The sequence below is a fragment of the Phaenicophaeus curvirostris genome, chromosome 3, assembly GCF_032191515.1.
Source record: "Phaenicophaeus curvirostris isolate KB17595 chromosome 3, BPBGC_Pcur_1.0, whole genome shotgun sequence".
NCBI classification, from domain to species: Eukaryota; Metazoa; Chordata; class Aves; order Cuculiformes; family Cuculidae; genus Phaenicophaeus; species Phaenicophaeus curvirostris.
The window spans coordinates 62,930,982-62,957,374 of NC_091394.1; the positions used below are offsets into that span (position 1 = coordinate 62,930,982).

At 43.4% G+C, this 26,393-nt stretch overlaps 2 protein-coding genes across 7 annotated transcripts in view; one reads left to right on the top strand and one right to left on the bottom strand.

Moving 5' to 3' along the window:
* TRIM55 (tripartite motif containing 55) overlaps positions 1-11,786 on the top strand; it is a 38,432-nt gene extending 26,646 nt beyond the window's left edge. For all 6 annotated transcript variants that reach the window (XM_069854166.1, XM_069854165.1, XM_069854164.1 and 3 more), the window contains one exon: positions 9,286-11,786. In XM_069854166.1, the coding sequence (XP_069710267.1) occupies positions 9,286-9,296 (11 nt within the window). In that variant the 3' untranslated portion in view covers positions 9,297-11,786. The remainder of the gene's footprint in view (positions 1-9,285) is intronic.
* Positions 11,383-12,858, bottom strand: CRH (corticotropin releasing hormone). Its single transcript, XM_069854171.1, has 2 exons — positions 12,554-12,858; positions 11,383-12,401 (listed from the first exon to the last, which is right to left on the bottom strand). The coding sequence occupies exon 2, from the start codon at positions 12,384-12,386 to the stop codon at positions 11,865-11,867; it is 522 nt and encodes a 173-aa protein (XP_069710272.1). The 5' UTR covers positions 12,387-12,401; positions 12,554-12,858; the 3' UTR covers positions 11,383-11,864.
* Between the last annotated feature and the right edge of the window lie 13,535 nt (positions 12,859-26,393).

Genomic DNA, 26,393 nt, shown 5'->3' on the forward strand with positions numbered 1-26,393 from the left:
TTTAGTTGGTGGCAAATTCTGCCTGTAAATTTCCATTTTACATCCTTGAGCTTCACGTGAGATCCTCCGCCCACTTTGGTTTAGCAAATACATGCAGAGAAAATCAGGAAAGTCTTGTTTGTTCCTCTTTTAACACCTCTCTCTCTTTTGCTTCTGAGACTTATCTGAGTGATTCAGAGGCAGCAGTGATGAGTCGTGAGGGCAATGCATTAAGACTGGCTTTCAGGCAACAGTTTCTCATAATTAATATGAGTGGCAAATACTTCACCTGAAGTTTTACCTCCAATAGTCTGTTCTGTGATTCGTCTGATGAGTCATAGGTACCATCTGATTTATGGATATTTCATTTTTTTCAGTCCATTAATAGCAAAAGGACCTCCACAATGACAGCACGGACAAAATTATTTCTTGTGTTCAAATTAATACTAAGCCAGACTCACCTAGAAGTTGTCTTTCTGTGATTAGCCCATCTAAATAGTGAAATTTACTTCCACTCAACCTTCTCCTCCAAACATCACTCGTTCTGTTCATTGTTAAGAAGTTTGTAAAGGAAAAGAGAGTGCAAACTAAGAATATCTCTTAATCATGGACGAACTGTTGCTGTTTTACATTAGGTTATGGTAGATTTATGTCACAACAATACAAACCATCTGTTTGTAAAATATTTGGTTAATTGTCATCCTACTGCCTTGAGATAGTTCGGGCTTTCGGTGTAGTTGTATGCTCATCCATGGAAAGCAGTGCTTGTAATCCTATAACCATTAGAAACAGATCGTCTGATTGAAAATTCCTCTGGCAGTGGTTAGTAAGCTGGGTGCGAATCCTTGTGTTTGGATATCGCATCATGCCACTTCTAGGCTTTCCTGACTTGTGAGCAGGCGAGGGGCTGGACCACAACACCCTGCAGGATTCAATGCCCACCTACCTGGTGTTTGAAATGGAATTACAGGTTGGGTGACTGTCTGTACAGCCAAAATGAAACAGAAAAAAAAAAAGAGAGGGGCATATCAAGCAGCACTGATTCAGTCTTAGATCCTTTCTCAGGTAAAAATATTCCTGACATCTTTCCAATAATTTTCAGGTCATTAAGTAAGAGACCAGTGACTAATTCAGAAAACCTGTTATCCCAGGCTACTGGCCAATGGAGATAGATAGGTGCTGCAATGTTCGAATCATGCTACAGATTTCTGACATAGATATCACTCTTTTGACTGAGCAGTGAATGAGGATGTTGAAGTCCTGGAGACTAAGTGATCTGAATTTCTCATTGTTCTTTTTAATCTAGAGGGCATCCTATAAAATCTTCCAGAGTCTATCTCAGCTACCAAAGATGGTGATCAAAACACAGACCCAGTCTCTTAGAGCACTCCCGGCTCAGCACTTCTGCACACAGAAGCAGCTATTTTTCATGATTAAATACTTGCTGTTTAACTTGCTAGGCTCAAAATGCCTCATTGAGGAAAGGTAGTTGTTGTTTCCCCATAAGTGATGGAGAGCATTTTCAATGTCTGGCACCAGCTTTATTTTTTAAAATATATTCATTTTTATATTTGTGCACAATTTCATTATTTAATTGCATAAAATAGATTTATTGGGGAAAAAAAAGATGGAACTGGTGCCTGCCCAGATGCAGGTCAGTTCCAAGCTTGTCTCTGGTGACAGTCGCCTGTGATCTGTGCTCTATACTCCATAACAACCTAGTCAATAACTGTGATTGAATCTGAGGTTGTAAGAGCCATATTTATCACAGCTTCCTTGGACTTCACCTGGGAAGACTGCAAGATGGGTAGAAGGAAGCTTGATTTCATATCCTGCTCCTCAGCTGGCTGAGTGCTGTGCAAGCAAGCCAGTATTGCTGCTGTGTGTGCAGAGGTGACAATGTGAGACATGATACGACAGGCATCTATCCAGGAAAGTCACAGTGCTGCTCGCTGAGAAATGTATTGTTGGAGCAGTTATTTCTCGGCTACCAGCTTCAGTCGCTGTGGTCATAGTGAGGAGAAGATTCAGGCAAATGAAGGCATGGAAAGCTGAGCACAGTAAGGAAAAGGGGCAGCAGCACAGAGTGGTGAGGGGAAAATGGTTTAACTGTGGCCATGAGTTTGTTCTTCTGTTACATCATGGCTTTGCAGAATGACAACCTGTTGCTTTAGCTGATGCCACAGCTTGTCTTTCTGCATCTCTATTAGTGTGGTTTCATCTCTCAAAGGTGTGCTGTGTCCACAGTTCACATATGCCACCCCCTACATATTTACAACAGCCCAACTAAGTCAGATGTTCACAATGTGAGCAGTGCTCCAACCTCCAAAGCATGATATGTGTCTACGCACCCCACAGCTATGCTGGCTCTGTTATCTGATCCTGTGAATGGAACTGGGGGTGAGTCACAGTCTGAACTGGCACTCTGTCTCATTCACTGGATTTGCAAAAGTACCATTTGCAAGAGGAAGAAAAAGCTTTAATTTACAGCACTCAGTATTACTCAAAGGAAAGACTACATGACAGAGAGAAACATGATGTTTAACAATTACTAGGTTTACTACTTCTCTCTGAAAGCTAATAGCGAAGTTTCTTTGACATGGACTAGATGGGTTACTGCCACAGAGATGTTCTTGAAAGGTCTTCATGTTTAGCTTGGTGATTTGAAGTCTTCTCTACTTGTCTGATGAAGCAGAAGTAGAAAGAAGAGGGGAGAACTGGTAGTCGTGAGTAGCTTCCTGGCACTTGTATCCATTGTATACCACTTACTTCTACAGCCCATCAAAATGATCCTTCCTTTGCTGGACAGTTCTCCAGCTGGGCTGGAAGGGAGCAGAAGTAATAGATGGCTGATTGATCAGGAGGTCCTCAAAAACTTCACTGTGAGAGTAACAAAGAATGAATGTATGGATAGATCTAGGAAAGACTTCTGATCATGCAGCCGTAATATTCTTGTATTTGTAAGACAGTCCACCAGGGTTTCCTTCATTTTCCTGGACAGTGGTGGGACTAAATTTTATGTAGAGCTGTAGTTAATCACCCTCAACAAAAAGTAATGCCAGTGAGGAGCACTGAAATATTAAACAAGTATTTTATTTCCGGCTTTTTTTGTTTCAGTCATGAAAAAGATAAGTGACACAAATAAGGGAATTGTATTTCCTTTGTCCCCAGTAAGAGTCAGAAGAAAACCACTCTCTCACACTGTTCTCTAATACTGTTTCACCACTGGTTCAACTGTCTGGATTGCCATATTCCACAGCAGATCCTATACCAAAATAAGCTACCTGAGTTGTTTTCCTCTGAACTGTATTTATCATTCCGTAAGACGTTGTATTAGGCATTAACCACATAATGTTAATTGTGATATAATGGCAATCAGTTGGGAAAAAAGGCATTTCCTCTCAATGGAATTTGAAAATTCATTACTGTCCACTATTAAGAGTGATATATCTAGTACTGTGACTGAAAGAGCTTGTCTGTGCGTATTATTTTTTCTGCCACCAGATGTATTTCCATGGCAGGTAATAGCAACAATTATTTCAGAAAATATTTTGTCAGTTCCCACTAAAAAGAAGAAAAGATTCATACAAAATAAGCAGCCTCTTAGCTTGAAACAATATTGTTGTGATACATGTGACAGCTGACAGGTGTTATGCTGAAGGAGCTGGCATATTTATGCTAAAAATATGAAAACAAAACACTTGAACTAAAGTTTAAACTATTTAAAAATAACCTGTTGTGCTCCTTTTGTTTCCGCTGCCTGGAAGTGTTGAGTGCCAGAAGTGTAACACTTGACATTTGAGGCAGACAAACAGCCTACAGATTCTGTGATGGATTTGCAACCAGCTAGCATTTTTAACTCTGCCTGATCTTATCAACACTGGAGGTTGTTTCTAAACAAGCCAGTTAAAATATGGGAATTAACTTTAATTTCTCACTCATTTTCTGAGGCTACAGAAACTGTAGAAGCAAGAAGTTTGTATTTTCACTGTTTCTCTCTCCAAAACTCTCATTTTCTAACAAAATCACACTCTTGCTTTCCTGCTGGATCAAGTGGAGGCAGTAAAAGCACTGGGTAGCTCACATGCCTCTACAGGTGTAGATTGATTTCTTTCTCTGGCAGCAAAGGTGATTTAGGAGTTTCTTGCCAAACATCCCTGCTTCTTATTCCTGCCCAGATGCCACCACTCACATGGCATTTGTGCCAAGGCAGCTGTTTGTTGGGCTGTGCTGGAATCAAATCTGTCAGATCGTCCAGGTTTAAAAATATCTTCCTTTACCTCAAAAAAACAACAAAAAAAATGATGTCATTTCAGTGACATTCCCATTCTTAGCACAGCTCTGCAAACAGCTGCAGCAAATGGACAGCGAACCATGGAGGCCAAGCAGGAAGGGATCGGTGGGAAGCCAAGGGGCAGGACCAAGGTTAGCAATGTTGCTCCAGAAAACACTCATATTGCTGCATAAAAGGGCTATTTGTAACTAACCAGTGCATCCATGTGCACAGTTGTAAGAAATAACCCCCTTTCCTAGTGCATACTGACTTCTAATAAGCCATGCACATTCTTTCCTCACTTATCTTAAATCTTGACCTCTCATTTTTTAATGCAGTCAAAACTAAGACCATAATTCCACAAAGCAGTAAATATATTTTTGGAGAATTCAGCACCAGGTCAGAAATAACATATTCAGGTGACAGAAAATGTTCAGCTACTACCAATTCACCAGGTAGAACCATATTTATTCAAAAACTGTGAGGAGGTCATTTTTGCTTTGCCAACAAGGGCAACCTAACCTCTGAGACAATCATTATAAAAATGGTTTCTTCAGATTCTACCTTACCAGAAGTCACCAAAACCAAGCAAAATATTTGCTAAAACAAAAAACAGACTGCAGAAGACTATGAAGACCCTTCACTTTTCCTCCTTACTTCCTAAATTTAAGAGTTACTGATCTTGTAAAAAGTAATAGTGCAGTCAAAGTTCTCAAATCCTATCAAAGTGCTTTCTGATATCCTGAAATATTTGGCTGGAATCTTTCTTAAAAGCCAGATCTAGTCTAACCTGGTCACCAAGAGTGTCTGTAGATTCAGCAGAGAGAAACAGGCACCTCCAGAGAGCAATCCACCCTACAGACACTTCTTTTAGGACAAATCACCCTCTGGTGGTGCCTTTCTCACATGACTTCCATTACATGGGATGAATGCAGTTTGCTTGAGTGGATATCTCACTTCTCATTTGCTAACATGAATCCCAGTCTTTGTACCTAAAGGCTATGAAGATCAGTGGTTATAAAATCGAAAACGGTGTGTGGACTTCATTGTATTTCAAATATCTAGAAGGCCTAGACTGCCTATTTCTCCCCAGCACAGAGTAACTGCTGGACCCTAACAAATGAAAATGTTATGACAAAGCCATCCCAGTCACCACTTCCCTTCCCTCCTCAACTTTTACAAGAACTTCAAACAGATTTAAGTAGTGCCTTGCTTAAAGAAGAAAATGCTGAAAGATGCTGAATACTTGCAATTTGATACAAATCATCAGGTTAAGCTCTGGGGTTCTTATACTGTTTATTCATGCAAATTCTAGTGTGACAGATGATGAAGAATGCTGAATGGTTGATGAGTGGGAGTTGTGGTTGCTCAGCACCTTCAGGGTCTTGGCATGTAAGCTCCAGCCTGGACTTCACTTACGTGAAATATAAATCCAAATGTCAGTCATGCAGGGTGTGCTTCCCTCCTCACTTCATGAGCTGGCCTGGTGAAAATTCCTGGTGCTTATTGAAAGCATCATCTGATGTCACTCGACACCAGAGAGGAAAATATAATTCAAAGCATAAGTATTCAGCACTCTCTCAGCATTGCCCTGATGTGATTAATGTAATCTGAGGTAAACCCTTTGGTTGTTCCATATTATCCTTAGGGACCCAAATCAAGGGCTGGGACTTGTAATTTATTCCAGGTAATATGAAAAACAAGCCCTACCCATGAGATCTCAAAGACTTAGATAAACCTTGGGTGGTAGCTTAACAACAATTACCTAATAGCAATGGACAGACACAATGAAGTGTTGAATCTGGACCGTCTGAAAGGCATGTACCAATTGTTGTGCCATGCCCAGCAGAAAGCTTTTCTCTGGCACCGGAGTTGGGCTATGGTAACACAATAGCGAGGTCATCTGGGTTGAGGCTGCAAGGACTTACAGAGTGGTCAGATGCCTAAATCCCATTGACACTGAGGAGATGTGCTTCTGCTTTCTACCTTTCAGAATCACCTCCTGATTCCAAACAGCTGTTTTCTGTAAAAGTCTATAGCTGAAATCTTTGTCTCAGACAATGCCAGCATATTGTACAACTCTGAGCTGTGTGGGATGCATTTGGAAGTGGGGAATGGACTTAAAAACATGGACAGATTCGCTCCTGGCACCTTTTGATGATCTCTTGCCTCATATGAGGATAGCGTATCTCAGTCACTGTATGAGTCGGAGTACAAATACTGAACTGTCACAGATGTGGAAACAAAAGCCAAGGAATGGCCCTATTGTCATTTTTGTGCTTGCTTCACTCCTGGCTGGGTGTGATGGCAAATGATTGCTCTTGGAAAGGCACATTGAGGTTTTGCAGACTGGCAGCCTGCTGAGTCCACTGAGATGTAGGGAGTAAATGCTTCCTCCAGCCAAACCCAGTGGGAATACGTTGGAGCGCTAACATTGTTTTGCTGACACAGGAAGATATCATCACAGCAGAATATGAAGGACTTAACACATTATGAAATATAGTTTTGCAGACTCAGACAAAGGTTGTTTTGTTTGAAATGCAGTACCAGCAGTGCTGGTTAACAAGGTAATGCAGTCACCTGGCCAGATGCAGTCATTACATTGTGTTTTATTTTTTCTAACACATTAGGTCCAAATCCAATGAAATAAGCTACTTATCTTTAAGTCCATAGATATTTCTTTGCTTCAAAGTAAAGTTTAGTTAAATGCGTATGTTTGGATAATGGAAGGTCGAAACAGTAAGTGGAAGTGCTAACGGAAGCCTATTTTGCACAGGAAGAGAAATTACGAGGTGCCAGTATGATTTTAAGTAAAAACGAGTAAAAATGCAGGAAATTATTTTATTTAAATGTCTTGCCAGTCCTGTTCCTTTGCAGGGTGAGACGAGCTGTCCCATGCCTCCTTACACTCACTGCTGAGGGCTCAGTGCATAAAATTGCACAACCGATTTCAAAATGACTTGTAGCTAGTCCAGGCACTCCAGTTGTCCTTCCAAAAATAAAAGGCAAAATTTTCAGATTCACAGAGGACTAATGAAACACCTACGTGCCTGCATCCACTAAGATGAAGGAAGCACAGAATCCCTTACTACTCACGAAGTCTAGCCACATGTTTTCTGCTGATACATGACTTTTGTAATTGGGATTGGGACATTTGAGATGAAAGATTTGCATTCAGCACTTTCCTGGGCTGAGAGGCAGTTATGCTATAAATGGGACTCAATTAGCTATGCGCCTTTTCACCAAAGATCTGGTCCCATGGCCCTGATTCTTTACAATACTTTTGCGTAAGCCTGGGAGACAACCCTTCTCACCAACATTGCTGAAAATGGACTTCTCTATTCAAGTAGGCAGCTGTTTCTCACAGATTTTTCACCATGAGAATTAAAGTACATGGTAAAGTTAGCAAGTTAAGCTATGTTCTTCTGCAAGATCCTTATCCGTAATCCTTTCTGAGCTCTTTATTTTGCAGGAAGTAGCACTGAGTGCCTTGCTTTGAACATTAATCTAAGACGAAGATTAGTCTCCATTTCAAATATTAAAGCAAATTCTCAGATAGTATTTCATTAGAACAAGTAGGTCTATCCCAGTCTAGAGCAACTGAGGGTCTAGATCTAAAAAAAGGATCTATGAACTCTAATTAGATATAAATTAAGTAAGAAGGAGCTACTCTTTTTATACTTGCACGCTTTCTCGTCTGTTGGTGTCATGACACTCACATAGGTGAGGGGAACTGGAATGAAGCCCAGTAATTATTTTATACTTAATATACCATTAGTCATTACTAATTCCTGTGGTAGCCTTTAACAATAAGCACTTACAAAAATGCTTAAGAAAATCGCCCACCCTATGCTTCAGTTCCTCACAAACATTCCTGCTTCATTGTTTGTTCCTGGATATGTCTGTTAGCATCACTGCTTTGGTAACTTTCCATTTTAGGACAGTATTATAAATGATTGAGATGTCAAAATTCAGGGGACACTGCCCTGTCATTTTCCCTCTATCAAGCAGTATCTTCACAAAAATAGTTCTCCTGAGATCACACTGAACTTCCCAAAGTAAGTGAAACCCTACACAGAAGGCTGGCAGTATCAGCTATTTCCATTTTAAGAATATACAATAATGTATGTGGATATCAAGGAATATAGAGGGAAAAAAAAATCCTGCGTATTGCACATTAAATAATGATTTTAATTATGAAGATACAAGTCATCCCTTAGCTTCAAAATCACTTGGGTTTGCATATTTTATCTTTAAAATAGGATTTCTGATACTATAGTAAAGCTGGTGTTCATTCTCTGCCAAAGAGATCTGAAAACACTGGAACTGGTAAAAATATTTCTATATATCATACTGACCTGTTAAGTATTGAGCAAATTTAAAAATCAGTAATAATTCCCGTGATTAGCAGCTAACAGCGTATCATGTCCGGATTCCTTTTTTTACTACAGGTGTAGGGTACCTATGCAAACAAAATCTGAATTTTACAGAAGCAGAAGCTTATATCTTCATATTATTTATTTCTTGTTCTTGGACTGAGTCAAATTAAAGTCAAATAAATATTAAAAGACTTAAACAATAACAAAAAAAAAAACCCACACACATCCAAGGCAAATTTCATGACAGCAGAACAAGTATCATTTTGAGTGGCAGTGCACTGACAATAACTTTTGGCTTCAGTCCACATCAATCTGGAGGCCCAGCTACATAAGCCAAGCTGGCTCAGGATCACTTTTAAACAGGCAGTTATCACCTTCAGTGCAATAATATTCCAGAGGTCCAAATAGTCAGGACTAAGCACAAGGTGCAACACACTCACCTAGCGCAATCCTTCCTTTGCCATTGTCCATGGCAAATGTCCCTCTGACTTCTCTGGTGTTAGAAGTCTGTCCGGCCTTCCCAAAATTTCATTTTTCCTGGCTTTCCCCCTCTTTCCCACTTCCTTCTGTTGTTATGCATGTTGTGAATTCTTAACGATTTAAATGCAATTCATCTTTTCCTCATCCATTTGTCAATCTTTCCTTCTTTTACAGACTGGTTCTGAACTGTGCCCTCAAGAAAAAGTGGAGGAAACTCCCGTGAGCAATGAGAGGGGTGACGAGCCGGCTCGTCATGTCTTCTCCTTCTCCTGGTTGAACTCACTGAATGAATGATGACTCACTCTGGCTGGCTTCTGGTGTGCTCCTCCTCAGAGGGACTGCAGGCAGCCTGGCTGCAATCAAGAAAGAAACTGGCCTGGAAAGGCACATCCGAACAGGTTTTGTTCCCAGGAACTCAGTTGACCTCCACTTCATACCTGGCCTTTGAGGCAACAGAGACCTAAAAGGCATGGGAGCATGAGGACAAATTGCTATAGCGTATCCCAGTCAGAGTATTTTCAATAATTTCTTGTTTCTAAGGGGAAAATAGCTTCACTACCACTGTAGGCTGAGCACTGCTGATGTTTTGTTTTCCAGTTTTTGGCATGTCCCTGTGTAGGTGTAAATGCTTCACCAATGTTGTTAGCTAAAATGCTGGTAAGATATGCACTAGTAGCATCCTTTGCCAGCACATTTCTCCCTAGTACCCTCCTGCGTCCCCACTCATCGGTGCCATTGACTTCAGTGACACTATTGCACCCTCTGCACCCCCAAGTCCAGACTGTGCCTAAGCACCTCCCTGTGGTCACTCACCAACCACACGGTACCAGTGTGTCCCCGGCTGCAGGGACTGAACACAGGAGGGGAGAGAGAAGCTGTTATTTCTTCCTTTGTACTTGCTCGTACTGCTAAACCACAACAGATGAACATAAACAGATTATTTGTAGGAGAGGTGCCCAGCAGTAGGGATGAGGAGGATGCACATGCTGGAAAATTGGCCACCCCCCAGCGTGGAAGTGAGATGCAGCTCTGGGCGTGTGGGGCAGACACTAGCGTGCCGCCCAGATTTGCCTTGCTGTAATCTCTGTTCTGAGTCATCCGTGTCTGTAAGAGAAGGGGCATGTTCTTGCATGATACCATGATGTGGTGAGGTGGTCACAGGTATTCATATAAGGTTTAATTTGAAGGCCCTGTGGTGTGCTGTAGAAAAGGTGAATATGAATGTCCTCTTCCCTACGTGTGGCAGATGTTGAGCTATTTAATGAAATGAAATTTGTCTTAAGAGAAACTCTACAAGTTGTACCAAAGGCAACACTCTGCAAGTTTTGTCTCTGAGGATGGTATGTCAGTACTCAGTAGTGTTTAAGAGAGACTGGCAGGTTGTGGGGAGCGCTCGGTGTCATGGGGGACCAGGTGTTGAGCTCTGTGCTAGGGTTAAGTGTGGATCTTTTCAGGAGCCCTGAGTCAGAGCCTAAACACATACCAGCAGGCAGGGGCCTGTGTTGGAGCATCGGGCTTTGCTGTGCCCCAGTAGGACCAGGGAGCTGGCAGCGCCCGGTTAGCAGGCTGTAAGGGGTCAGCCCCAGTCCTCGCCATCCCTTGATACCCGGCTGAGTCACAGCGACCCTCAGCTGTATCTGTTTCCCCTGGAAAACTCTCCTCCGAGAGAAGTTTTGAAGGGCTGAACAGGTGAGCTCTACACAAAGCTTTGAGACTGACAGAGCCCTGCCCCACATCACTAGCACCGCTGCATCGCCTTCACCTGCTGGAGCAGCTTTTATTCCCTGGGATCTGGTTTGAGGTGAGGGAGTCCCTATTTCATCCTTGTTGTTCCGGCAGATTTGCCCCAGTTCCTCCTGGGAAGTTTCCCCACAGGCATCACTACCTCCCCAGCATCCCTCGGAGGGACTCAGCTTGGGCACAGCCACCAGGATCAGGGAGCCAAAGCGGAACCCACCCTTTTGGAGCGCGAGGAAAACTGGCAGAGCTAGAAAGAAAACAGACAAGAGATGCGGGAGTGCTGCACCTGTTTCCCATTGCTGTGTGATGGCCTCAGCAGCAGGAGCTGGGGACCCTCCTCGGGCGGCTGCTCTGGGAGAGCCCGCAGGGACAGGGGCTCCCTGGGGTGGAGAACAAATCTCTGGGGGTGGGTTTAGGACTCCCTGCAGCTCTGGGTATCTGTGGTCGTGAGTGACCCCCCGGCCCAGGTAAGCTCTGAGGGAGGCAGGGCAGCCCTCAGGTGTCTAGGCAAGAAAGTCTATCAAACCATCGTTACTTTGCAGCTTTTATTAAAAATATAAATATTAAACATTCTCTTACACAACAAAATCGACCGAGCGCTGAAAAGATGTTTTATTGTGAAAACGTTTACAGGAAAAAAAAAGTGGATTTAAAGTAGCTTACAGAGATTCCCCCTCCCACCTCCCTGCCCCCAGCAGAAAAGTTACCTGTCTTCTTGGCACCATATTTTCCAACGCTCACACATCCCTACACAGTGATGGCACTAGAATAACTGGGAAACGGAGAAATAAATAAAGGTAGGGGAGGTTACGAACGACACTCGTGTTTCTGCACTTGGTACACGGTCGTGCATGCTAGTCAAGGGACAGAGGCTGTTCGGAGTACACCCTTCTAGGTTTAAAGCTATATAAAAATAAAGAGATGGCATCAGAGCAGCACTATGGTACATCGGACGGTGTAATTATTCTTGTGCTAACCGCGGAATCTCTTTGGCAAGGCGGGAAGGGGCCGTTTCATTTCCCGATGATCTCCATCAATTTCCTGTTGCTGTGGGCTTGCTGCGCTAACTGCTCGGCTCGGGCCATCTCCAGGACTTCTCGCAGGAGGTGGAAAGTCAGATCCAGAGAGATAGGGGGCTCCTCGGACCGCTTCTCCCTCTCCACGGCCTCCCCCTCGGCTTCTCCCTCCTCGGGGGTCCCCGGCGAGCCCTCGGGCAGCTGCTCCAGCTGCCGCACCGCCGCCCCGAAAAAGTTGCTGGCGGAGGCTTCGGGCTGTAGGTGGCCGGCGCTGCTGGAAGAGGCGGAGAAAGAGCCGGCGGGTCTCCTGTCGAGGTTTCCCAGGCGCAGGAAATACTCTTCTCCCACGCGGAGCAGGACGGGCAGAGTTTGCTGCCGCCGCTGCCGCTGCTGCAAGTAGTCGGGCTGGCGCGGAGCCCCGCGGGCGGGCGCCGGGCTCTCGCCGAGGGCTCTGCACTCCTGGCAGGGCAGGAGGGAGACGAGCAGGATTCCCGTGGACACCAGCAGCGGGATCTTCATGGTCGGGGCGCGGACCTGCGGGAGCAGAGACGTGGTGGCGGGGGGGGGGGGGAGCGCGGGGACGGCGCGGGGCGCGCGCGCCGCGGCCGCTGTTCGTGGTGCTGAAGGCGCTCGCGGCGCCGCCCGCCCGGGACCGCGCGGAGCCGGCTCGGACCCCCCGCACCTACCTGCGGCGGCGGCGGCCGCGTCCCTTCCTCTCGCTCTCCCTCGGAGCCGGCTCCCGGCGAACTTGGGATCGGGTTTGGTCCTAATCAGAGCCGGGGCGCGGGATTTTTATAGCTTAGACCCTCTCCTGGAATCACGCAGAACTTGCCTAATAAGCTGACGCTCTCCTGACAGCCCGATTGCGTGCCCCGATCCACTGCTGAATAAATCATGGGGGCCCGTCGGAGCGGCGATGGGCCGAGTTTCGTTATCGCAACCCCGAATCTCACGTCCAATTATATCAACAGATATTTATCGCCTCTGCGGTGACGTCAGCCGGGCCGGGGGCCGGGGAGCGGGGTGCCCCCCCTTCCCCCCTCACCTCCACCCCATTGACAAAAATACTTGAATGAGATTTCCTAGGGGGCGCGTACTATGAGAGGTCGCTCCGGGAAAAACTTTCCACGGGGAGGGACCCGACCCTCCCGGGACCGGGGCTGCCCCATCCCCGGCCCCTCTCCCCTCGCCGCCCGGTTTTTGCTCCCATCCCGCCTCCGCCCCGCATCCCGGGAGCCCCGCGGTGCCGGCGCTGCTGCCAGGGCTTCGTCTTCTCGCTTCCAATCGCTGACCCTCCCCACCGCTTCGCCCCCGTGCCCATCTGTTTCTCTGCTCGTCCTCCGCAGCCTCAGCCCCAATGCCCCACAGGGTGTCCCAACCCCGCTCTGAGCTCCCTTTGAAGTGCTTTCCCATCTCCATTATTTCCGCAGGCTTCAGACCGTATTCCACCAGCGTCTCCAGCTGGGTTGTTCACCCTCAGATCTTCTCTTGCAGGAGGCAGAGCTGCCTATGGAAATATTTTCTGCCCAACATCCATCATATGTGTAATGTGAGTTATTCAGTTTTTGCAGCCCATCAGCCTTGCCATTGCATCTCAGTCCTGCTTCTTCACTGCTTCGGTTGCCTTTGGCGTGACTCATGTCCTTCTCTTTAAATTGTAAAATTGTACTGAAAGCCTACTTGTTTTAGCTTGCCTAAAGCATAACTGTTTGGGCCGTGTGCTTATAACGCCCACCACACCGAGGAGTTTTGAGAGACCACAGAAGGTGGAATTCAGCTATTGATGCTAAATCAGTGATGAATCTGAATTTCATTTCCTTAATAAAATAACAAAGTTCAAACAACATAATATAGGAGGTTGGCCAGAGCTCAGTTCTGAGCATCTGCTTAGGGATGCTACAGACTTCAGTTTTTTGTTATGGCTACTTCCAGCTTCAGACTCTGTTGGTGAAGTGCCAAAGAACCAGATCTTGTGCATCATAAAGAAACAAATGGAAAACAAAAGTAGTAATACCAGAGATTTATCAGTACATAACCTCTGTTAGCTCAGACATGAACTCAAATGCATATTACAATGAAAACAGAACAGAATATGTTGTGTAGATAGTCACTGCAGAAGCTATTTGTATGATTTTAAAGCATGTCAGCACCGCTTTCCATGAGAACAAGAGGTTCAAAGAAACAGGAGCTAAGTTCAATCAGTTGATGGAAAATGTAAGAGGCACTTTTATCAAACCCAAACCCTCCACATGTGCTCTGGGGTAGGTTTTATTACAGCGTTTCCATTTTTAGGTTTAACATACCTTTTGCAGACCATGAAACCTCTTAAAAGAATGTAATCATAAATGTAAAGAAGGAAGCACCCTGATCCAAATATATTTTTTAGTGTCATGGGTGAAATCTGAATACATAGAGCTGCACCTCTCCAAAAGACTGATGCCAGTGAGAATTGGCTTGGATTTTTTTTTTTTTTTGTCGTCATTTACAATACTATCTAGGTCCTTTTAGGTAGAGAGTTTTGTCCCTTATAAAAATACAGGGATAGCAAATACAGCATAGGAGTGGACCAGGAAAGCTCTTGCAATTTTCACAAGAGCTGAACAACCTGCCAGGTTCTCCTCCCCTTGTTCCTGAGCCCTGGTTGTGAATAGGGTCTGCAGTGCCCCACACACGCTTGTTTATAATCCAATAGGGTCATATTGCCCCACTTTTCTCATAGAACCCGAATGATACATGAGAGGGCTTGCCACAATTGAAATGCAGGGAAGAGCATGAGACATTTGGATATAAAATATCACAGATAGACAAACCAAAAAGTACTTCCCTCAACACTTCAGATGTAGAAGTGACTGCTGAGGAACCCAGAAGTCCTTTCTCCAAAGAGTGATCCATGTCTGGGTGAAATCTCAGCTGTTATTCCTGGAGGAGATTACAACAGAAGAAATCCTGGATACTCACCAGAGGTGTGAAAGGGAAGCATAAGGAAGATTAAAGATTTATGCTTAGTGCTATAGTCTGAGATTAGCATACCTTTCATAAGAGAAGTATTCATATTTGACTCATTCTGCAAACAACAGAAGCAAGCAGAATTTTTGCAGTGAATCACAAAATAACATTGTCTTGAAATAAAAAGTGCTACCGAGGCCCATCTCCTCCTCTCTACTGTCTTGGGTTGGGTGCATCTGCCCTTTAGCCTTAGTGGTCTCAAACTCAGACACCTACTGAAAGGCAATTATAGCTCTTCTGCTGTAGCTAATGGAAAGTAAAAGCATGCCCACAGCATGATACATCCCATTACAAAATAGCACCTTCAGGCTTCTGGAGAAGCTCACCTCATCCCCTTGTCTATGCAGGGAGTGCAGACAGCTACCTTAGCTGAGTCACTGAATTTTTAGATAGCTAGTGTGAGGTAAAAAGAATCCTCTCCTTATAAATTGACCATAGCAGAGAGATCACGTAGTCCTAAAAATACCAATACAAGAGTGATGATATTAAACTGGAGGACATGGCTCTTACCCCAGGTATGTTTGAAGATGTCCAACTACAAACATGAAACAACACACTCTCATTGTAGCTCAGCTTTCTACCACGGTGCAATATTTCATTACCACTCCAGCTTTTGTCAGAAGGTGGTAAGGATTCCTGGTATTGTTGCATTCAGCAAACTTTTCCATGTCATCTCGCATGACACTTTGTGATCACCATCGTCACTCAGTCCCTGTGATCAGCCTTCTAACATGCAAGTCTTACGTTCTGTGGTTATTTCAAGTGTACTCTCTACATCTCATCCACTCTGAGGTGCCAGCAATTATACACTGGTATACCCACACGCTACATTTCCAATTCACTCTTTTGTACTCCAGATGCTAAGAAATCTAAATCTGATGGTCATAAGTGTTATGGATTATAGGTTGATCTAGAGGAAAAAGAAAAATTGTCATGGTATCTTACTGTGCCTGAAGTTGATGGGTCATTTTAAGAACAAATTCCTCAGCTGATTGAGTTTGCTAGACCACTCACGGAGAACTTCAATTAAAGTGAGTTATTAAAAAAAAAATCAATAAAATTAAATCAATTAAATACAAAGGGATCTGTCCTAAGTCAAAATAAAAAACAAAACTGATAAGGAGCTCAGCTATCTGCCTTTTTTTCTGACCCCACTAGTCCTCAAAATCTTTTCATTCTGTTTTAATTTCTCTTTCAATTTTTCAGTCATCTCACTCTAGGAGGGGAATCACACACTTCCATCACAGGGACTTTCTGTGGTAGAAAGAGCTCCACCTATCAGAGCTATCCACCTCATATCAGAGCTCCACCTATAGCTCATAACAGGTTTGCCTACGGTGCTGTGAGAGAGGAAAGCACCTTAATTTCCCAGGCTCTCAAGTGGGGAAAAAAACATGCTACAGTGAAGAGATTTATCCAACATCCCTTAAGGATCTGTGTATTAGACAGGAGTAAATCTTGCATTGTCTGAGGCCAAGCTCATAAGCTCAACCAGAGGACTATTTTAATTCATGACTTAATTCTCTTGATCCCAGATGGTTTCCTACAAGATACACATCTTTGGCTTGGGGGTTCCAGCAGCAGGATAAATTCCTTGGGAATATCTTCTTGGTTCCACTGTGTCTGGGGAGAACACAGCCGTTCACAGCGGGTCACAGATGGGTGGATTTGCAGGAATGGTTTTCCTCTCAAAGCCTGACCCACAGCTGAGCAGAGGCCAGCACACGTCACTCAGGAATCTCAAGCATGGACCGTCTGCCCCAGTAGGAGCATTCCCTATGCCCAAAGACCCACACACCTCGGGGCGGGAGAGGTATTCCCACTAGTACATGTAACATGGAGACAAGCTGTGCATGTAACCTCTTGGACATTACCAAAAAGCACTTTTGGACGGCTCAGAGCCTCACTCTCTCCTTCTGAGAAGCAAAGGGAAGTTGCAGAGGCAGGCTGGGAGAAGCATGCAGGCAGCAAGGGCTGCTCCTTCTTCCTCCTGGCAGCCTTCATCCAGGAAGGCAACAGCTGACCTTTATATTTACCTCACAAGACTTGTCAGTTGCTATTCTTGCTCTTGAATAAGGACTGGAGAAGGCTATGCGGGTACGTGTGCAAGCCCTCTGCGTCATTAATGATAATGCTGCAGGAATTCATCTTAAAATTATTGGAAACAACAAGGAAATCCATCAAACAAATACTTACTGAGAGCACTGAGTAATTGGTATTCCTGGTTGTCCTGGTGTCTGGGTACATTTCACCATGAGAGAAACTTTGCTGGCTAGATGAGCATCTGGTCTGTCTGTGTTTGGCACAGACCAGGGCAAGAACAAGGTATTGAGTTTGCATCTCAAACATATCTGGAACAATCCACTGAAATCACCAGGTTTATCCTAGTTCTCAGCGGCAGAGAAAAGGACACACAGTACTTTTATGGGCAGTGGGGTACAGGCTCAGCTGAGCAGGAGGGGGAATGCTGAACAGGAGGAGGGCAGACATTGGGCACACAGGCCAAGCTGCCAGCCAAGAGGAGTTATGAGAGACCAGGATGGTCTTGCAAGGAAGGGCAGGTGGGAATATTCACATTACCTCTCCCCAGGCACATCCCTACGCCTAGGAAGTTGGAGCTCAAAGATCTCCCTTTGTTCGGCACTGGAAGAGGAGCACAGAAGGGAGCCCACCACACACTGACCAAGCTGCTGATAGCTATCTGAGGGCTTGTTTGAGAAAGCCTGCCAGGAACCATCCACCAAAGGCCAGAAGCAGATGAAAGCCTGTATAGCTATGACACCGCAACAGAAAGGGCCACTGAGAGAGTGGTGGCTTCAACCATCAAGCATATCGCTCATTTCAGGGACCTTGCCCTGCTCTCATCACATGCAGAATCAGACCTGCCATTAGCCACCAGCACTAGCAGCAATATTTAGTTCATAGAGCTCTAATGCTACAACCATGTCACAAGCATGGGGAAACCATGCTGCTGGGGTGGTGGATCTAGGCATTACTATGACAATCAAGAGAAACACTTGAGCACAGCTGGGCTGGTGTGGCATTTTCCAGAATCCAGGCAGAAGCAATTTGAGCAAATTGCTGGACTATGTTTTTTGTCAGTGGCCAACCCACTGCTGTTCAGCTGGCGAAGAAGATAGTGAGAGAAAAGTTGGAGCTGGAATTTGCAGAAAGCTAAATCCTTACTCAGTGACAAAACATCCACTGTGTGTGTTTGTTGTGAGCAAGGATTTCCTTCATAATATAAGACACATGATACACTCACGTGTAAGAGCATATGCAACGTGAGAATGAGACTAAGTGGAAACTGAGTAGAAAGGGAAAATGATCAGTACAATTTAAAGGAGGTTTGTGATACCAAGGGCAACTTCTTCTCCTAGAATCCTGTTACAACCTCAACGGTTGCCAAAAAAAAAAAAAAAAAAAGAAAGTTTAGCCTTCAAGCTTAAAGACATCACCCAGCTATAGCATCAGGGCTGAGAACCCCAAAATAAACAACAGAAGAGCTGAGAACGTCATCTTCTTTAAAAATACCATGATTCTGGAAACAATCTCAATATCTGGGGGAGAAGGAGATATCGACAGCACAATTTTGGAATACTTGAGGCTAGAGATGTTGCAACTGCCTTCTCACTCCTTTCAAGTGAGAAAATATAGGAAGAAATACAAACACACTATCTGTCTTGAATGGCTGGGCAACAGGCTATATATAGAATTTGCTCTGTCCTACTTAAGTTATGACTAATGCTAAACAATTAGAAATTCAAATGTCTGCATATTTGAGGGAGAAAACATCTCTAATGCACCATTTGTTGTTCATTAAAAAATGGAAGAATCAAATTCTCTCTAAGCTCTGACTAGGTTGCACTTATCAACAGGTACGTGTTGCTGGAAGTGGAGCCCCATGAGACTAATTGCAAGGGATAATGAACAAGATGAGGCATTTCCTGGAAAAAAATATTGTTATCTTTATAATGACCATACTCATGCCAAAGACTGTAAACTCTTTAGAGAAGGGACTTCCTTTTTTGCTCTATGTCTGCCTAGAGTCTAGCACAGAGGCACCCTAGTCTGTGACTAGGAATCTTAAGTGCTACTGCAATTCAAGCAGTACATTATAGTAAACAGTAGTATTAAATTAGCTCGGAACATGGAGGTGGTTTTCATTAGCATCTCTGATGTACAGGATCAACAACCATTTCTCTAAGCCAAAAACCAAGGGAGTTTTATTTTAAAACACTTCATTTTTGTGAGGAGAAGACAATGCTAATTCAAAACTACAGTTTAGTCTCAGGAATCTGGCAGGACTTCTCATCTGGTTCCTCTAATTCAGGGCTGCAGTGTCTGGTATCACTGGCGTGAGTTTTGATATAGCCAAGATGAAACATTGGGTGAAGGAATCAAAGTACAGAATAAAAACACAAATCGTGCCAGCCAAGAAACGGAAGAAATGATCAGTCTCCACTGGACAAAATCTTCAGATTTCTCAACTGTCCCCATTGTCACTGTGAGTAACTGTTATTGCAAAGCATATTCTTAATTAATTTACTCACTGGATGGTTTCCTTCATCTCTCTTCTGCTTTGTCGTCATTACGGATGTAATGACAGGGGCTATGGATGGCACTGCCACACACCCATCATCATATATTATTCTTTTAGCAAATGAGGAAGATTTTAATCTGGAAGAAAATGCTGGCTTTATTCTTAACTCCTGATGCTGGGAGAGTAGAGATGAGAAGTAATGGAGGTGTTGTAGCTGCTTCTCTACAACAAGGAGCCTCTAGTAAACTAAGAAGCAGATATATCTTTGGCCTGAGGTCCCTGAATGATCAGATGTCATGAAAATTGCTCTTTTCCAGGCTAGTGGTTATGGAAAACAAGATGGACTATGAATATTCCTAGGCATTAAGTTTCTGATGTATCCTTTACCAGGAAACTGCAAGTGTCAGTCGCCTAACATCAGTCCACTTGATCAGAAGCAGATCTCAGACTGCCTTGCAAATATTAAACTAATTTTATTTAGTGTTTAAATACATTCTGCACTGGGTGAAATACAGCAGCTTTGTAATGTCCCAGTCTACTACCAAGTCTACTTTGTTGCCATAGAAAGCTGAGGTCATTCTGCCCCTGTACTCGGCACTGGTGAGACCGCACCTCGAATACTGTGTTCAGTTCTGGGCCCCTCGCCACAAGAAGGATGTTGAGGCTCTGGAACGAGTCCAGAGAAGAGCAACAAAGCTGGTGAAGGGGCTGGAGAACAAGTCTTACAAGGAGCGGCTGAGGGAGCTGGGGTTGTTTAGCCTGGAGAAGAAAAGGCTGAGCCTTATTGCTCTCTATAACTACCTGAAAGGAGGTTGTGCAGATGAGGGAAACGGCCTCTTTTTCCAAGTGTCAGGGGTCAGGACAAGAGGGAATAGTCTCAAGATCCGCCAGGGGAGGTTCAGGCTGGACATCAGAAAAAACATTTTCTTGGAAAGGGTCATTGGGCACTGGAACAGGCTGCCCAGGGAGGTGGTTGAGTCACCTTCCCTGGAGGTGTTTAAAAGATGGGTGGATGAAGTGTTGAGGGGTATGGTTTAGTGATTGATGGGAATGGTTGGACTCAATGATCCTGTGGGTCTTTTCCAACCTAGTGATTCTGTGATTCTGAGATAGTCCAACACCACCCAGAATTAAGCCCCACAGTCTGGGCTAAAACTAATACCAGGATATGTGTATGGATACTGCGTCCAAGCAAAGCTGCAGAACAGGAGTGCTACAGGCAGGTCTACTTCATGTAATGGGTGCAGAGGTGCTTAGACTCCCCAGTTTGCATCATACTGCTCCAGCAGTGCAATGCTCAGGTAAGAGTCCTGCTGAGGGCTTGTAGCTTCTCACTTTTCTTTGCAAGCACAAGCACACAGGCTTGGAGCAGCAGTAGCTCAGCTCATTCTCACTGTATTCTGCTGTACTTGGCCCTGGACTGACAATTAAACCAAAACTTGGCTAAAAACATGTGGGTAAACGCCAAGAGCTCTTCAGCACCCACCTCTGATGTAACCTGGCTCATCCAGATAAAGCTTTTACTAAATGACAGAGGAAGAATGAGATTTTAGGAGTGAATAACTAAGACTAACAGTCATAGGGTAACCTCAAAGACATTAGGAGTTGCACGTTCACAGGTCCTCCTAGCTTTCAAATGAGAGAAGACAGCTGCCACCACAGGGGACAAAGTTTTTTTAACTTAAAAAATTTCATCAGAACTGTAATTGGTAAATAAATTCTAATTTTAAGCAATACTTGAGTTGATACTGTCTCTTTTGAGGCAGACACATATATGGGCATACAAAGGTTGGGAATGTCCCTATAAGGCTTTTTCAGTTCCCTCAATGAAGGCTGCATGAAAAATAATTTTAGAGCAGCCAAATTTAAGGTGTTAACTGTGAGTGCCATTGACCTTTGGGTGTTGTTGTAAGACAGCAGTGTGAATAATAATAAACTCCCTGAGGTTGTCTCTCTTCAGTTTTCTGTGAGTATCTTGTGCTCAGGAAAGATTTTAAAAATCCTTGGCTCAACCAGACAGATGCCACCCCAGGTAGTCTGCTCATAAAGGCCTCTACCATGTGAGAAGGATTCAGAGGAACCTGGAAATACATCTACTAAAAGGGCTGACACAAAAGCACTTGGAGCTTAGTCAGAATTGCTCTTACGCTTGACTGAGAAAGGTCTCTCCCTCTGCAGCTGCGAGAAGAAAGTGGGTCCCAGGGTATAAAATGGGGAGTACATCTCAGTGCCTCGCTTGTCCTACTTGTATTAATGATCCTGAGGGGTAAAAGGTCCTGGTTTCGATTCAGAGTGGATGAAACTGTGCATCCTGAAATCTAGGATTTTGACACTGGCTGTAATTAAACTTGTTTTGGCCCCAAACTGAGAAACACACACTTTTTTTCCTATTTGTCTTGGCAGAGCTTTTGGCAGAGCTGTGTGATGGAGGCTGGCTGACTGTTGCAGAACAGGAATGGAAAGGAGATGCCAATAACAGGCAACTGGTGAACTGGAAAAGAAGGACATGGGTAAGTGAACTGACTTCTACTTGGCATTATGTGTTTGAACTGCACTGTCATGTCTTTGTCATGTCATCAAGAACAATGACAGTAGGTACATATGTGTGACTCAAGATACCTTCCAATTTCAGTACTACAGTGACTGGGCCAATGAGGTGAAATTTCTCTCTGTGTCCTTTTGTTATTTCTATTAACAAAGCTGAAATTAAATAAATTATCAAAAAGGAATATTGTGCATTTCACAACTGACAAATATTTCCACCATAACTCTATCTAAACCCAGGGAACACCCAAGCAGGTCCTTCAGGGAAGCAAGGAAAAGAGGTATTAATCCATTCTGAGAGCAAAGGAATTTTGGCATGTGTTTTTCTGTTGTAGCTGGGAATTGCGTCTCTTGCCATAGGCACAGGATTATACTCCCTCCTTCAGCTGGTTACTGGTACAGGAGGACACACTTCTAATAAGCAATGTGCCCTAGATACCCATCTAAGGTGTAAATCTACCAGTCTTGGCCCCTCAGAACAGATCTTCATTTCAAGAAATGAGCCACATGATAATCCCTTCAAAAATCCATTAGTCAACATGAAGTAGGATCAAAATGATCTGATGGAAAACAAGGCATTATTTGACACTTCCTTTGTAGCAAACAAAAACCCTTAGTTTGGGATCAAGGCCAGATTTCAAATCTTGAACACCATACTGAAGTGCAGCCTTGTCTCTGCATGATTCTGCTTGAGATACTACAGAGATATTGAGGCAAAGGCTCATCACACTCCAAAGAATGAATGCCATAACTTATATATCTTTACATAGTATCTGCCATTATGACTGCAGCTACAGGGAATAAGTTTTCCATTTGCGAGTACTTCCACCACAGCATCAGAGAGATCCTATTCAGATTGACTTCTAAGAACTGGACAGCAATGATGCCAGCTGCAGAGGAGTTGCAGACAACAGTCTAGTGAATCTTTTCATGTTCATTGACACCTGCTGATAACCAATCTCTGTTTGTTATCAAAATCAGATCATCTACTTACCCTTCAGCCTTCAGTTATAGCTAGATGTAGCTTGAGACAGACTAAGATGTTTTCAAAAATCTGAACTGAAATAATTCTTCCAGTGGCTTGTCTCTTCTGACAGTGAATGAACTAGGTTGTTGTGAACTCCTGGTATATATAACTCCTGGTGGTTTTGGAGATATACAGCAAAATTTCAATAACACTGTTTCAGATGGGGTACTGGCCCTCTTCAGTTTGTCAGGTACAGCATCAGTATCATGTCACTACTCAGGACGCCAATCTCAGACTGTATTTCCTGACTGCACTCATCCTGAGTTCATTTTCACTTGGGAACTAATAAATGTCTCACTTACTAGCCATAAACTAGCTGTGTTTTCAACTGTACTATCCTTATGAGTCCTAATAAAGCAATAACTATTATAGTGCTTACCATACTTCACAAACACAGCATGGGTCTGTCATTCACTTGTCTGAGCCTTCAGTCAGACAGTGCTCTCTGCCCCATGCTCCACGTGCTAGGGCTCGATCACGCAGCTCTGTGCACTGAATCTCTGATGGGAAACAGTCTGTGGCTTAGTGACTTTGTGCTCCAGCAACAGGTTTTACGTTTAAGAGAACAGAATTTGAATAGAATAATACAGAATCTTCATTCACGAATCTGTCTGAATATAGACTGATTGAGAAGTGCCCTGGCTGTGAATGACATTTGCATTAAAAATAAATAAGCCCCATCACAGATCCTAACATGTAACATAACTGTGATACAAAAAAGAGAATTTTGGTTATACAACCTACCTATAAAATCAGCTGAGATCCTTCTTTCCCTAGGAAAGATGTCTTTGTGTCTGATACTGCTTCCCTTTCACTGACAAAGGAAGGAATTTACTTTCTAACTGATTGTGGAAGTCCTGATTCTTCCACGACATAAACAGTTCAGATGATCGCCTACAGCTCAGTTTTCCAGTGAAAATAACAGAAATTGGAGCAGTGCTTTGTAAGGCCGGTAGATTGCTTACTTTCTCCTGAAGAAAGAACATCTCTCCAAAAAGAAGACAGGAATCAAATGCTCTTTATCCAAAAGGGCTAAGCTTCCTGACTCCCCGCTATTCATTCATATAGCTCGAATCATCTCTGCAGGTGGGAGCCAAGAGGTGGTGCTAGAACTCAGCTATCTTGTATCTAGCAAACATCTATTCCATCTGGTTTTCAGGTGGGAAGATGCAAAAGATGGCTGTGCTCACTCTGCTTCGTAGTATTTCCAATCCATTGTTTAGCATCTCCCAGCTGCCTGTACTTTTAATAAGAGTATAACCTGTTTTGTAGATTTAGGGGCTAGCTGTTCTGGAAAGCAATCATTCTCAATTCTTCCTGCTTGCTTCCTAGAGTTCTTGAAACTGTTCAATCCTCGGCTACATCCAGAAGCAGTCATTATCAATATAATGAGAACAACCCTCAGATGCAAATATTCATGAGTTAATCTCATCTCATTGTCCCTAAATTGAGCACTAGAGCAACACACTACCAAATACATATGAGTCAAATCACGCTTAAAATCAACACTAGGCCTTTCATCAGTGAGAAATGTCCTATTTCGGGAGTGAATTGCCAGAAACTCTTTCAGTGACAATGAATGGCACTACATTTTGCGTTAAGGGCCTTGAGCAAGACAGCAAGAAGAACACCTGAGATACTTACAGCATCACTGGCAGGAACACCTGCCATAGTTGAGGCTTTTATTGCACCACTGGACTGGGAAATAAATCCCCTAGGAATTGTTGCTTCTGTGTACCATCCACGAGGGAAATTTTGGTGCTGTCAGTGGAAATTTGAGCAATGCTAGGAAGAAAAAGTATGTCTTTGCTGAGAAAACCATACAGCAAGGTTTCAGTGGTAGTTTTGCAGTGCAGAACTTTCCAAATCAAACTAAGCAGAGACCACGAGAGTAGCGAATAACTATTTTTATTATCTTCTAATAGCACTTATCACTTGATATCTGTACCACGCTTTGGCAGCTGATGTTAGAAGGCTCCCAAAAGAACCCTCCTCTTGAAGCTTCTAGTGCGTTTTTTATATTTATGTCCATTAAAAACTGGACAACTAAGCCTCCTTCATCAACTTCATTTATTCTGTGGAAACAGCCCACTAAAGACTGTTACTTTAGAATCAACAAAAAATGGCTAATAAATGGTAGCATCATGATCAACGGTTAGGGAATTTCTTGAAGAGCTCCTAAACAATTAGCTGATCGAGCACTTGAAGTGAAATTTTCATAAGCTGCTCATTAATAAAGTTGGTTTTATATCATCATAAAAAGAGCATACTGAGATAACAAATTCAAATGCTAGGGTATTACGTAATTTGTCATAATTATACTTTTATATAATTTGTATAACATCGCATTGTTATGCACTAGACCAATTTTCTTTGGAACAAATGAATGTAACAGCCACCTTCCATTTTGGAATAAATGTAAGTATCAATTATAGTACTCTAGGGAATCAGACAATAAGTGACACTATTCTCTGTCCCAAAATGCACACACGTCACCAGCAAAGCCGTATATATCAGCATAACTAGCAGGAGAAGTTTATTTTATGTTGTTTATGGAAGGCTACCCATCTGAAAGATCAGAGTGACCTCTGGGCATACAGCTCCAAGTACTTGATACTACAAATTTGACCTGGTACCTGACAGTATTGGATCAAAAGTGCTGCAGCCAGCTGGTACAAAGTGCTGCTGGATCATAATTCTTCAAAAGCAAGTTAATTTTGTACCAGTGGGGTTTGTGCTGGGTATCATCTGTTCCCCCTAAAACTGGCACAGAAGATGGCTGCAGTAAAAATATCACAGCACGTGATTCGAGTAATTTGACAGAAGTGGGAGCATATATTCATGCTCCAGCTGGACTGGTGGGTGATATGGTGGTGAGCAGCTCTTACCAGCAATGAATGTGGCACCACTACCAAAAAAAGAGAGAGGACTTTCAGGCTAGAAACTGACTGAAAAAGCAGTCCAAACTACAAACAATTATCCTTTGTCACTTAATTCTTTCACCAAGGTTTTGACAAAGGAACACCATTTTGTCAGCGTTTGTGTTTCAGTGGCTACGGGCTTATGTCCAAAAGGGGAACAATAGTACATTTAGACCACAACAGAATATTTTGCTTAAAATAGCCCATTTGGCAACATATATCCAAGTTTCATAATAAAACAGCAATAGCGTAGTTACTTGGTATTTTTAATTAACTGAAAAGACCGATGCATTTCAAATAAGATATAAACCAGCAGATAAAGTGTTTTGAGCTCTCATGGTCCTTTTCTCTGCCAAAGAACACACAAATAAAACCAAGTCACAAGACAGGAGATTATTTCTTTACTATTTTTTTTCCTAAATCTATTCTATTACCAAGCTACCTTCTAAAGGCCTTACTTCAATAGAATGCCCTTTGCATTTAGG